Source organism: Plecotus auritus (genome assembly GCF_963455305.1).
Source record: "Plecotus auritus genome assembly, chromosome: 1".
NCBI lineage: Eukaryota > Metazoa > Chordata > Mammalia > Chiroptera > Vespertilionidae > Plecotus > Plecotus auritus.
In genome coordinates, this window is record NC_137770.1 from 177650067 (window position 1) to 177664258 (window position 14192).

General features: G+C 38.9%; 1 protein-coding gene across 1 annotated transcript in view; it reads right to left on the reverse strand.

The window, feature by feature from the left end:
• The window catches only part of MTTP (microsomal triglyceride transfer protein), a 54927-nt gene extending 41238 nt beyond the window's left edge, over window positions 1–13689 (reverse strand). The window contains exons 1-3 of the mRNA XM_080647059.1: window positions 13509–13689; window positions 5628–5815; window positions 4205–4348 (exon numbers count right to left, since the gene is read on the reverse strand). Of these exons, the coding sequence (XP_080503185.1) occupies window positions 4205–4348; window positions 5628–5815; window positions 13509–13569 (393 nt within the window). The 5' untranslated portion in view covers window positions 13570–13689. The remainder of the gene's footprint in view (window positions 1–4204; window positions 4349–5627; window positions 5816–13508) is intronic.
• Window positions 13690–14192: the final 503 nt, after the last annotated feature.

Genomic DNA, 14192 nt, shown 5'->3' on the forward strand with positions numbered 1-14192 from the left:
CACTTCTATGGATCAAGATTTGCTCTTGACTACTAGTCCCTAATAAAATGCTCTTTGAGACTTTTTTTTATTTTTCCTGGAAGGCTAAACGATGTAAACTGTGAGACATAAAGAGGCTTTTTTTTTCATTCCTTCTATTTTTATTACTTTCCTAGAACTACAAAAGTGGGCAAGTCTCTTTTTCTTTGTATGACTGCTACTTTGGGGGCCTAAATTCTGTTCTCTTAGTGCAGACCATTGAGGTCCAAACAGACAGCACTAGAATTTATATTAGCTAAATGTCAAAACTGTTAGAATTAACAAGCTTTTGATAATTTAAAAAAATAGTAATTAAGTCAGAACTTTGCAGTTCAATCCATGTGGCTATCACTGCAGTAATCTTACATTTATTATTTCACAGCAGGAATTAAGTTTTATTACACTCAGGCCATAAAACTGATTTCTTCACTCAGTTTTGAAATGAGCTCTGAATATCTGAAAGCACAGGACTCTTATCTAAATTCAGAGTCCCCAGAGCTTCCGGAGAGCCACAGTGGCACAACCTAGTGACAAACTAAGCCTTGAACCCGAGGAAACCAAACATAGAGCGAGGGGGATGGGTTGCAGGGAAGGAGATGAGGTGCCTCTTGCTGCCAAATTTTGAGGGTCAATTTCCCCTTGAAATCAGCAGGGATTAGTCATATTTTTTCCTTAGGGGCAAAAATGCTTCTGTATATTCCCTTAATTTATACATTCTTTATAAACAAGAGAAAGCAAAATTACATTATCAGCAAAAATTTAAAAAAAGGATCCCAGCAAAGAAGGATTAATCATTTTTTCTACTTAGCTGGAGTTATAGTTCTAAACAGACCTTTGATACATCTGATACATAGGAACCAGCACATTAGAAAACGGACAAGTGAAGAAGTCTATGAAGAATGAGAGTTGCAAGGTGTCATATTTAGTTGGGAGGCTCAGTGTGTGTAGAGATACCACACTGCAGATTCAGAGAGCAAACCAACTCCTAGAAACAACACAAAATAAAGGGCTGACTCAGCAGCCACATGGTTCATCAATACTGACAGCAAAAGCCAGAAATGGAAATCATCCAGCTTACTGGATTCAAACTTTAGGTCAAGAAGAATCCATGCTGCAACTTGAGGCATCTTTTGCTTGTCAGTGTTAATCAACTTAACCAGAAAACTATCATGTTTCCAACTTCATTTATGATTTATAGACAAAACTAGTCATGCCCAGACACTTAGGTAGGGCAGATAATTGGGCATGAAAAAAAGATGTTCAATAAATATGTATCTAAGTGTTTTAATCGGCTTTTAAAAAATCAGCTCTTATCATATAAATATGGGAGCTTAAAACAGTCGGCTCAGGAAAGACAAGAAATACACGCTAATGAGTACCCTTGAAATCACAGAAATTCCAAGGCGTGAAATTTAATTTGAGCCTGGGGTAGAAAACACTCTTTAAAAAACTGTCAATCAACAGTTCAACCTTCCCTTTCCCATCTTCTCTCTTAGTAAGCTGAAGAAGCAAGGGTTTAAATAATGATCTTTCTGACAGTGATGTGGCTGAAAATTCCACATAGCTTCTTAGTCTCCAGGGTCATGGGTCTTTTTCCGGTAAGTTCTTTATCTTATGATTGAAAGATACCACAATGTACTTTAACCTGTAAATCATCACAATTCATAGCTCCTATAGAATTGGCACAGTGGAGTCACTGAAATCATGATGTGGCAGCTTCATCCCAGCCTTTGAACAGTGAGGGCACCAAGTTCTTTCTTGTGTGTAACAAAAGACTTTGTACTCAACTGCTATCCAAGGGGCTATAAAGTGATTGGTTGTCATTAAGACTATAAATGCAATTAATATTTTATGGGATCAAGTGTTTTGCCACATTGGAAGGCCAGAGAAGAAAATGACAGTATTTCATGTTTTTAACAAAGTTGTGGAATGTGAAAATCAAGTGAGTTAATAGATATAATGAAGAATGAAATAGGGATGCTCAAGTCAACGAAAGAGGTGATATTTTCCCCAAATGCTTTCCAGCTAGAAGATAGTATAACATAGTGGTTTCCAGCATAGATTCTAAAATTAGACTCTGTGTTTTAAATTCCAGTTCCAGCACTTGTCAGTGCTGTGACCCTAGGCAAATTTCTTCTCTTGACTTTGGTTTCCTCATCTATTACAAGAGAACAGTAAAGCAGTACCTGCTTCCTAGGGCTGTCCTGAGGATAAAGGAGATAATTCATATAATGCCTTCAGTCAGTGCAGGCTTTGAGTGTGAAGTAATTTTAGCTATTATTAAGCAAACAATAAGCAACACCTTTCCCAAAATCGGACTCATTTTAGCCCCATGTAACCTTATTAGCTCATTCCTTTAGTTTACAAGCATCTATTGCATGCCCACTATGAGCAAAGTACTGGATATATAGACATAAACATAATTGCTGCCCACAAGAAGCCGACTGCTAATGTGGGTGGCAAAGAGAGGATTACAATACCCTGTGATAAATGCTTTCATGGCAATGAACCCAGGGAAGGAGGGGGTTTGAGAGAATGTTGGGAAAGGCTTCCTGACTAATGCAGCACGTCAGTCAGTGCAAGGCATGGTTCTGGGTGCGGGGGGGCAGAGGGAGTCGAAAGGCATGAAGGTCAGGGGAGGGCTGGAATATAAAGAACAGGAATTTTCTCTACTGAAACCCATGATTTAGCAGTGAACAGAAATGACCAAAAGAAAGTGATATAGGCCATCAGTAAGCTACAAAGGGCTAAAGGGGTTGTTCTAAAGAGGACTATTTATTTCCAGCTGGCTGGAAGCACATGAGCTTTATAAAAGAAAGGCCCCTGAGCAAAACCTGGAACATGGTATTTTAACAAGTGGAGAAGAAGAGAAGCATTCTTTTTTGTCTCTTTTATCTTTCTCGTTGAAAGTATTGCAGGTGCCCCCCCCTTTTTTCTGAGATGTTGATTCATATTTGATTGTAGGAGAGGCAACCACATAATAATCCTTCTTTTGTGAGTTCCTTTTTAGTACATTATATAAAAACATGCACCATGATTAGAAATGTATTGCATGTCTAAATTTTATACTTTTAAATATTTGTTTTCATCTTTATTTTGAATCTAGAACTTTTGAATCTAGAGAAATTTTAGAGATGTGTAGAGTTTTAACTATAAGGGCCTTTCCTATGTTTCTACTTTAGTTACTAAAATTGAGCTTTCATCTTTAATAATGCATTTTTATACATGTAAATGTAATATCTATACTTTTCATAAAACCACATATGTAATGCCTAATAATTCACTGATCACAATTGCTTCTCAATCCCAAACATATTTAGACCATTTTAATAATACACCAGAATCAAATCATAAGTAACACACACTTACAGAATTTGCTGAGCAAATTTTCAAATAGATACTATAGTGTCCATTCATTATGCGTAAAATGTTTTTCAAAGTCATAGTTTTGAAATAATCTCTATATGCTTCTTAAAAAAATCAACACTAACTTAGAAATGCCATATCCTTTCAAAAGCTTGTTTTATACTTTAGTCCAGCTGTGGGCAAACTATGGCCTGCGGGCCGGATCCGGCTGTTCTATCTGGTTCTCTTGCTCTCCCCTCTGCTCCTTTACTTTGAATTTATATTAGTTCACACAAACACTCCATCCATGCTTTTGTTCCGGCCCTCCGGTCCAGTTTAAGAACCCATTGTGGCCCTTGAGTCAAAAAGTTTGCCCACCCCTGCTTTAGTCAGATATTGATATTCTCATAACAAGTTAATATCACATACCTGTTAGATCATTTCATTCATAATTTGTCTACTTTCCTGAATTTATTCAATCATCTGTGATAAATTTTTGCATTACAATATCTTTTCAATCCTTCTTAATTTAATAAAAAATGCACCTTTCAACAATCTCTTATCAACAATCTCTGTTATAAACAAGGTCTTGATTTTACTATAAAGATTTTTATAAAATCTTTAAATGGATAGAAAATATAAATGAATTGAATGCCTTGATTTACTTCTGAAACATTTAATTTGCAACCTGTTTATTAGGTCTTGAAAAAATTTCATTTACCATAAAAGCAGTGATGTCATGATCACCTAAAAATAATATCTACTAAAGGGAAGATAAATGTGAAGTTGGAGAGAAAAGATGTGCGACCCCCCATCCCCCTGCCTCCCAAATCACTTTTACCTTTCCATGGACAAGATGAAGCAGCACAGGTCTTTGTAAAGCTTCCAAGTTTTCTTTTCTTATGATTTTGGCTGGATTTTTTCCTTTGAAAATGCTCTTCTCTCCCCTCTTCTGATTCACATTTTCAACATTTACATCTTTGATCTGGAATCATGGAAAGAAACCTATTAGAAAACTTTCTTTTTCTGTTTTCATCAGATTCTCTGAGAAAAGAAAATGATAAAGCAATAAGCAGCGTTGGCCATAATTTCTTCTTTTGTTTTTTCAATTTATGACTCAGAGGACCTAGCCATTAACTTTAAAAGAATGGAGAAGATATTCAACAATCAGGTTTTTTAATTAGGTAAAAATACTGATACTTAAAGAAATCTGTGACTTCAGGTTTATAATAATTATGACTAGAAGATGGCTCTTTTATGTCATTGTCATCCATTTGTTTTGAACTGTTGCGATCTGATTTCTTTACATTCTGTACCATTTGTTTGGGAGGAGTCCTGTCCCATTGTACTTCATCTTCATATACAAAATTAAAGATGAAAAGCGTAATTACTGAATAAGAGATACATAATATTTGCTGCAGAATACTTGCATTGAGAAATGGCTCAGAGAGATGGATGATGAAATTTTTATCCAAGATGGAAGACACAGTAGCTACTGGAGACATCCAAAGAAGCAAAGATAGTTTGATAAATATATTGCAATGACACCTCATTATAAAGTATAACAGTAACTACTTATTGGTTACAATAAAGCAAATTTTGGCTTGTGTACCTTTTTCACATCAACATGTAAAAGATTAACAGACTTTACTAAAGAAATAATTTGCCTTTAGGTGCTTAAAAAGCAAATATGGAATCACAATATATTAAAACTGGGAGAAATCCCAGACGCTATCTAACTTGACCTCCTTTGTCAACCCATATATCTAAAACATTATAACTGACCAAACACTGCTATGCAGAGGAGTACCTGGTTTTTCCTTAGAAAGAATACAGAATAGGCTTACTCCCTCATTGGTAATTCCACCTGTTATGTCAAGGAACTCAGGAAAACGGGTAGGTCCAGCTTATCTCCTGTTTCAGTTACAGTAGTCTCAATTGTTTTTCACGTGACATTTACTCTAGATTCCTGACTCCCAGAACATTTCAAATGGATTCTAGTTTAATGTGTCTATTAATATGACACATAGAACTGGACATCATACTCTAGTTACTCACCAGCCTTCTTTTGCCTACTTCAACAATTTGGAAAGATTCAGATCACTTTTGATTAGTAAACACTTCAGATATATGTATTTTAGTGACAGAAAACAAACTAAATTGTTGTACAACCAAGAACATAAAACAAGTGCTATTGAATGGTACATGTCTCAAAGACTTTGCTGACATATAACGTTTGCATCTTTCTGGTAGAAAATGCCCACCGTGATTTGGATCAGTTGGTCATCATCACCATCAGGATTCCTCCACAGTAAGACGACGTCCACATTGGATGAAATTCGGTAACCCACACTGTCTTGGAGCTTTCCTTTGCCCTGATTAACAAAAACTTCAGTGGAGTATGTGAGTTTGTACAGCCGGTCATTATTTAAAGAGAGACCAGTGGTGTGACCTGCATAAAGATAGTGAAACAAGTCAAGTCTTAGTAATAAGGCATCCATCAGCCTAGGAATGTGCCGTCTTTAAATTGAAGCATTCTCATCTAGTACAGTCATGCCCAGTGGGAGCTCAGTGAATATTTGTTAAATGAAAGGCAGTTCTACTTCTCATCTGCTAAAATCATTGGCTTGAACAGCAACAACAAAAACAAGAAACAATAAGCTTCCATTTCATAAGCCTTCATTTGTATCCCTAATCAATAATCAGATTATCTAAATGTCTCCCTAATTGAACTATAGAATATTGTTCAAGAAATGTCACTGTATTGCTTTAAGTTATATGAATATGATTTCTCCCCTGCCACCCACCTCAGCTTCATCAAGGTATAATAAACTAGAGGCCTGGTGCACAAAATTCGTGCATGGATAGGGTCCCTAGGCCTGGCTGGCAATCAGGGCCCATCTGTGGGGCCACTGGCAGGGCCTGGCACCACCTGCTCATCTGCTCCACCATCCCACCATGGTCCCACTCTCCTCAGGGCCCATCAGGGCCGGCAGCACCTCCACTGCCACCCACTGCCAGCGCCGCATCACTGATGCCCGCCATGTTCTGTGCCGCCCCTTGGTGGTCAGCGCATGTCTAACTCCTGGTGGGTCAAACTCCCGCCCGTGGGGACAATTTGCATATTAGCCTTTTATTATATGGGACATGATTTTAAGTAGATGTTCAGCCCTGGGATTGCTTTATAAAATTAATACAAACCATTTGTAATTGCAATGGCTCATTGACAAAGTTATTTTAGGGGTCAGAAGGCAGTTCCTTTAATTGGATATTTTGAATATTTAAAGAATATCCCTCCAATGCAATTTACTCTGTCAATTTCATTAGTAAGCTGTTTCTGAATAAAATGACGTTTCACTACATAAAACCTTAACACAAGCTTTAATTTGACAGAGGCAATTTAATGTCAAATAGTATACAAGTCAGTATTGTGAGCCAAAAAAGTTGATACATGGATAACACACACTCTTCAATTCAGTTTAATTTAATTCAAAAAATGTATGGGAGTAGGATCAAGCTTTTCTTAGAGATGACTTGAAGTTTACAGTATTACAAATTTTTTTCTTTGCATATTTCCTATCTATAGCTCTCAGTAGGTAGTAAAAAAGATTTCTGTATACATTTTTCCTCAGTGCTAATGAGCTTGCATCACCTAGTTAACTATAATAGGCAACCATAACTTCCCCCCCGCCTCAGGATATATGCACATGAGGGAGGTCAGGAAAGGAGGTTGAGATGAGTAGGCCAGAAATGACACAGATGAGAGAAAAAGTAAAAATTGCTTTGCAAAGTCAAAAATTTAAGAAAACCTCTGAAAAGTCTTTACCATCTACTGTCTCCATCATCTAATACAGCACCTACTGCCCAGAGGAAAAAATGGTCAAAATACATTGTCTCTAATAAACTAAGAGTTCTATGTGCATTAATATACAGCGTGTCCCCAAAAAATGTATGCACACTTTAGCAGCGATAGCTCAATTTTGAAAATGAAATGTACTTTAATAAAAACTGCCTTTATAATTATTCAAAGTGTATGTATATATTTTGGGGAGACACCTATATTTAATCCTCACAAGAACTTAATAGGTATCATTATTAATCACATTTCATACATAAGGAAACTGAGAGGCACAGAGATTATACATTTTATCCAAGATCACCCAGATAGTTAGTGGGGGAGTCAGGATGTGAACTCAAGCTGTCTGGCTTTAGAGATCATGCTCTTTCCCACACCATATACATCTACACGTTTAGGTTGAATTCTTCTATTTCTAGGAAGTGAGCTAGGAATTCATTCATTCATTCATTCATTCATTCAACAAGGATGTACTGAGCATCCACGGGGTGGTGGGCACCTTTCTAGGCTCTGGAGCTACACCAGTTAACAAGCAGATAAAATGTCTACCTTTGTGGAGTTTATAAGGAGGAGATGGGCAATAGCTTATATACTTATAAGTAATAAAAGTTTATAAAGAAAAATGAAACAGAAAAGGAAATGGAGATTCTGAGAGAAAGACCTTTGTGAGAAGGTAATATTCTGGGCAAAGGCTTCAGGCTACCCATGTGGATATCTGTGGGAGGGGCATCTCCACACTCCTACCACCCATCCTCCCCACAGAAGGAACAGCAAGTTCAAAGGCCCTGAGGAAAGTTCATGCAAGTGTAATGGAGGAACAGCTGGGAGGCCAAAGAGGCTGGAATTGAGTAAGTGAAAGACAGCAGAAGGAAGTGAGGTCAAATAGGTACTTATGGGTGGCAGGGAGATCTGGGGGGAGGACCTTTGCCTAGACTTAGAATTTGACTCTGAGTAGATAGATGTGTAGCAAAGTTATGTGATCTGACAAACCTTCAAAGAAATTGGATAAGGAATCAAGAACTAGGAATCAGGAAAAGGAAGTGTGAAAGTGTGTATCCAAGTGTATAAACACAAAAGCAGACTGTATCCAAGTAACAAGTCAGAACCTCAGGTATGAGATACGGAAGGCAGAAAAGGTCAGGAAAAACTTTGAAGGAGAAGAAATCTATGACTCCCTCTAGCCTTCCTTACCTCAACCTCTTCTACAGTTTAAGTAGGGACACTCCTGCAGGTTCAAACATTAGCTTTCTGGCCAAGAAAGATATTTTGGGCAGAGAGACCTTATTATAATGACATCTATAGAATTCCACACAAGGCATAAAGGAAATACATGTTTTCTAATCTAATCCTCACAGTCATTCTGAAAGATAGGCATTATATGACAGCTAAAAAAAAGCTGAGTCTGTGTTCAACTCAACATAGTAGATATAATGCAGAATTTGACACTTAAATTTACTGAGACCCAAGTTTTATGAACTACATAAAGGTGATTGTGATTAAAGTTACTATGAAAAGTTTGTAGAAAGGTAGCCTCCCTTAAATTCTGAAGCTTTCCAAACCATTGTGTTGACTATTGTGTGATTTTTTCTTACTTTGACTTAACTGGACAACAGAATGTGAAAAGGGGCAACATATAATAGATCACTTTTTGATTATGACTTAGAAGTGATAAAACACAGGAAAGAATAAGCCTTGCTTCTCCTAGAACTTTTTCCTACCTCTTTCAACAGGAGATAATCCTAAAATGTTTCAAAGAAAAGGATTGTTGTAGTTGTCCCTGTTATCCTTTCCTCTTTGATAAATATTTCTCTGTTTATTTGTTTAGAGATTGGCAACACTGGGCAATGGGGACATGTTCTATTTATATTGTTGACATAATTTCTTTCTTAAGGTATTGCTCTTCTGAGCATGCAGAATGGCATTTTTGAAGCTAATCCTATGTAATATGCAAATTGACGGTCACACCCTTGCACAAGATGGCCACCCCCATGTGGTCACCAGATGGCCACCATAAGATGGCCAGCAGGGGAGGGCTGTTTGGGGCGACCAGGCCAAGCAGGGGAGGGCAGTTGGGGAGAACCAGGCCTGCAGGGGAGGGCAGTAGGGGGGGACCAGGCCTGCAGGGGAAGGCAGTTGGGGGGGGACCAGGCCAGCAGGAGAGGGCAGTTAGGGGGGACCAGGCCTGCAGGGGAGGGCAGTTGGGAGAACCGGGCTGGCAGGGGAGCATCAGGCATTGATCGGGCTTGCAGGAGAGTGGTTAGGGGGTGATCAGGCTGGCAGGCAGAAGTGGTTAGGGGCAATCAGGCTGGCAGGCAGGTGAGAAGTTGGGAGCCAGAAGTCCTGGATTGTGAGAGGGATGTCCCAGATTGGAGAGGATGCAGGCTGGGCTGAGGGACACCCCTCCCCCCAGTGCATGAATTTTGTGCACCAGGCCTCTAGTGTTAGATAAAACCAGAAAAGAAAGAATCAATACCTCTTCAAGGTTCCCCTTTAAGTGTATCTAGAATTTTTAAGGGACTTAAAAACAACAAACTTAGTTTCAAACCTTTAGGGAATATGTTAAAATACTCATTTATCAAACCTAGATGAACCCAATAGACAGTTAATTGATTTAAGCAAGGAGACAAAGTAGGGATTTAGCATTCCAACAGAAAACTATAAGGCTGGAAGTAAGGGTAGGATGAAGGCTAAGGGGCGGGGGTGGAATGGAAGATGATTAATGTGAATGAATTGAAAAGTATAGGGAAGGCCATGAACTGAGAGAAAGACTGGAAATGAAGAAACAGTTCAAGTTTAGAAGTGGCAAGATTATATAGAAATTTTTTTGTGGATTAAGGAAAGTAAAAGTACTATAAAGAAAACCCAAAGAAAGCACTGAGAATAGATCCACTATTATAAAATACTAGAGGCCCGGTGCACGAGTATTTGGGGGGCGGTGTCCCTCAGTCCAGCCTGCACCCTTTCCAATCTGGGACCCCTCAAGGGATGTCTGACTGCCCGTTTAGGCCCGATCCTACCTAAATGGGCAGTCGGACATCCCTCTCACAATCCAGGACTGCTGGCTCCCAATTGCTCGCCTGCCTGCCTTCCTGATTGCCCCTAACTGCTTCTGCCTGCCAGCCTGATCACCCCCTAACCACTCCCCTGCCAGCCTGATTGATGGCTAACTGCTCCCCTGACAGCCTGATTGTCCCTAACTGCCCTTTCCTGCAGGCCTGGTCACCCCTAACTGCCCTTCCCTGCAGGCCCGGTCGCCCCCAACTTCCCTCCTCTGCCAGCCTGGTCACCCCTAAACTGCCCTCCCTTGCAGGCTTGATCGCCCCCAACTGCCCTCCCTTGCAGGCCTGGTCCCTCCCAACTGCCCTCCCCTGCTGGCCTGATCACCTGCAACTGCCCTCCCCTGCTGGCCATCTTGTGGCGGCCATCTTTTGACCACATGGGGGCAGCCATCTTGTGTGTTGGAGTGATGGTCAATTTGCATATTACTCTTTTATTAGGTAGAATTATTCGGGAAAACTAGGGAAAACTTGAGTTTTCAGGATGTTCATACTCAGCATATCTCTTCTAAATAGACCTTCTTCCATATTAATCTGAATACCTTCCTCCATTCTCTTCACAGGTCAACATGCATTCAAAACCCACCCAAATCTGAGGATTTGCTAAACAGTTGCATTGACAATTAAATTTGAGATGAGTTTTGAGATGTTGCATGAGATCCCAAAAATTTATAATGACCTTGAGGTAAATTCTTCCTAAGTAGTTTGCTTGTTAAATGTAAATCATTATAGAGAACAAGGAATTTATTACTTAGTCACAGTATACTAGAGGCCCATTGCACAATATTCGTGCAAAAATAGGCCCTGGCTTCACTCCCAGCCGCCCGGGAGCCGGCAAGACCCCGCTCCCCGGCCGCCCGGGAGCCAGCAAGACCCTGCTCCCTGGCCGCCCGGGAGCCGGCAAGTCCCCGCTCCCACAGGGAGCCGGCAAGTCCCTGCTCCCCGGCCGCCTGGGGCCTGGCAGCCAGCACGTCCTCGCTTCTGTCTGGAGTACCACTCCAGTAGCTCCCTCCACCGCCCCCCTTCCCCTCATAGCAGGCTTCACACGGCTCTGTGCCTGCATATGCAAATTAACCTCCATCTTTGTTGGGTTAATTTGCATACTCATTCTGATTGGCTGAGGGTGTAGCGGAGTGATGGTTAATTTGCATGTTTCTCTTTTATTAGGTAAGATAACACAAAAGGTTATCACATCTAGGTAGAGGGAGAGCTGTCAAGTCCTGTACTTTTTATTTATAATATTTGGCATAAGCAGTTTGTACCATGAAGCTAATCGTACTTAAGCTTCGGGGCCCTCACTTGCCCAGGTTCATTTCAAGATCTTAGAACAGCCGTGGGCAAACTACAGCCCGCGGGCCGGATCTGGCCCATTCGGCTGTTCTATCCGGCCCGCGGAGCTGAAAGAGTGGAGGGTTCTCTTGCTCTCCCCTCCGCTCCTTTACTTTGAATTTATATTAGTTCACACAAACACTCCATCCATGCTTTTGTTCCTGCCCTCCGGTCCAGTTTAAGAACCCATTGTGGCCCTCAAGTCAAAATGTTTGCCCACCCGTCTTAGAAGGTGACACTAGCAATGTATACACATCTTTTTTTCAGTAACATTTGCAAAAGTAAGATATTTTTGCAATCTTTTCTCAAAAATGTCCCCTAAGTTGCATAATCTTCAGGTTCTAAAAATCTGGATTTACCACTGAACTTGTACACAACAAACTGTAGCCAACTGTCATCTTCTAAACCTGTGTGCTATTGTTGCCTGTGTGTATTTTTAAATCTTCATTAGTGCATGTATTTGAAAATATTAAATTATCCAGTCTTCTTATTTATAGGCTGGGGGGAAAAGAGAAACCCACAATAACTACTATATCTCAATTATTTTTTTCAAAATAATCATGGTATATTAGGTTTGATATTATGTTGTAAAAATCACTCAGATTTCAAATACACAAGAGTTTATTTGACATAATAAAATATGTCAAAGCTCTCTATATAATAATTCTCAGATATAATTTACAAACGTTTACATTTTTTTCAAAAAATTTTTTTTCATCCAAGTAAGGACTGTATCTTTAAATACCAAACATTTCAGAAACTGGTGGGAAATACTGTCTTTAATTCAAGAAAAAAAAATGTCATTTGCTTATGTGAAATAATTTAAATTTAGCCCTCCATTTATTGTTGCCATAATAAAGATTGTCTTTTCTTCCATGTGAAAATTTTCCATGCAAAAAATCTTGAGGAAAACCTTCACTTTGTCATCAAAAACCAATTATTCCAAATGGGTTTTATAAGTTTACAAATCAACACTTTTATATTAATTACTTAGAGTACACAGTTATTCAAATTGGACCTATTATGCTAAATGATGTGTTAGATGAATTACCTTTAATAGTACGCCCTCTTAAGAGGCTATAAAAAAGTGATAATTTTACAGGCGCAACATTTAGAAACCCCAGGAGTGTATTAACTAGTGATTTAAAACAAGATCCTATATTAACACAATCATACTTCTCTTTGAAATGACAACTCATGTTTTTTCTCTCTCCAAGGTCTCAATTCATAGGTGTGTTTTTTTAAATCAAATTTATCTTAAAGTAGAAATGGTAACCACCAACACTATTATTCAAAAGATAATAAATCTTCTTACCCTATATTATGTACTTTTACTTTATGTAATTCACCAACTATGATGATTCTATCACATCTAACAAGTAATGAAATTAAATACGTACTTTACCATTTCATTTGTAATTCTTTGGTAAATCACATGCTTTTACATTGGGTCTAATTCTTCTTGATGCCACATTGCTAAGCAACTAGAAGGAAATTTAAAGAAGTGTGTGTTTTTTTAAGTCCTCTTTTACAATTCAAATGAAGGCGCTGCATTCAGGGAGGACCAACAGCAGCAGGTAACAATAGCTGGCATCTTTTTTCTCCCTTTTAAAAATCCACCATGAATGAGAAATTGAAACAAGAAGCAGCACACTAATCTGAGGCACTGAGTCTAAAAAGGAACCTCTGTTTTTTTTTTATTGTATGGAGGAATTTGAATTCGGTTTTCATTCTAACCCAGTCATGCCTTCACAAACATCCCATAGTTACATGGTTTTGAAGATGGTTTAGTTAGAAACTCTTTCACTATTCACAAACACACACACACACACACACACACACAAGCACACACTGCCCCTTCAATGATTAAAATTAAAATTTAGCAAGAGGCAACACAAACTTACCTTTAACAGAAGCTGAGTACGAGGAAATGAAGCAGAGAAAAAGCACAGCTAGAAGAATCATATTGACTATCCACCCTCTAATGCATCCAGTACCCAGCAAGGAGTCACTAAGAAGTGGTCTCTTCTGATGGCAGCAAGGAAATGTCCCTCCTTAGAACCTGCAATGATAATGTTTATCTCTGGGGAAAGGTCAGATTCCAAACTCCAAAATCAGGACCTAAGTTCATCAAAGGGCTCGCTGTTAATGATTAAACACAGGTGGGCTGTAGTTTTCAGTCTTTCACTCTTTTATTTCTTTTTTTTACTCATAGGGAAAATAATTTTCACTTTTTAGAGCTAAACTAAACCAGTCTACTTTCTTGTAAATGCAGAAATACTTAGGGACATTTGAGAAAAACCGGTGTTGATACTTTTCTACTCAATAATAATCATCATGCCGATGATATTAAACACCTGTCTTCATGTTTTACTATTTCATGTGGGAGGGTAGTGAGGATTCTCACTCAGCTAAACTTAATGGGATCTTGTGTATGTTATATGCTCATCTTTGAATTTGTTTATACCACCTGTGTGCATGCTATTAGAATAAATCACTCTGAATTTTAGGCTTAAACTTAAAAAATTCAAGTTGTACCACCACCAATCACTTTAAAGTAATGTTAGGTAGAACGTTCATTTCTGAAA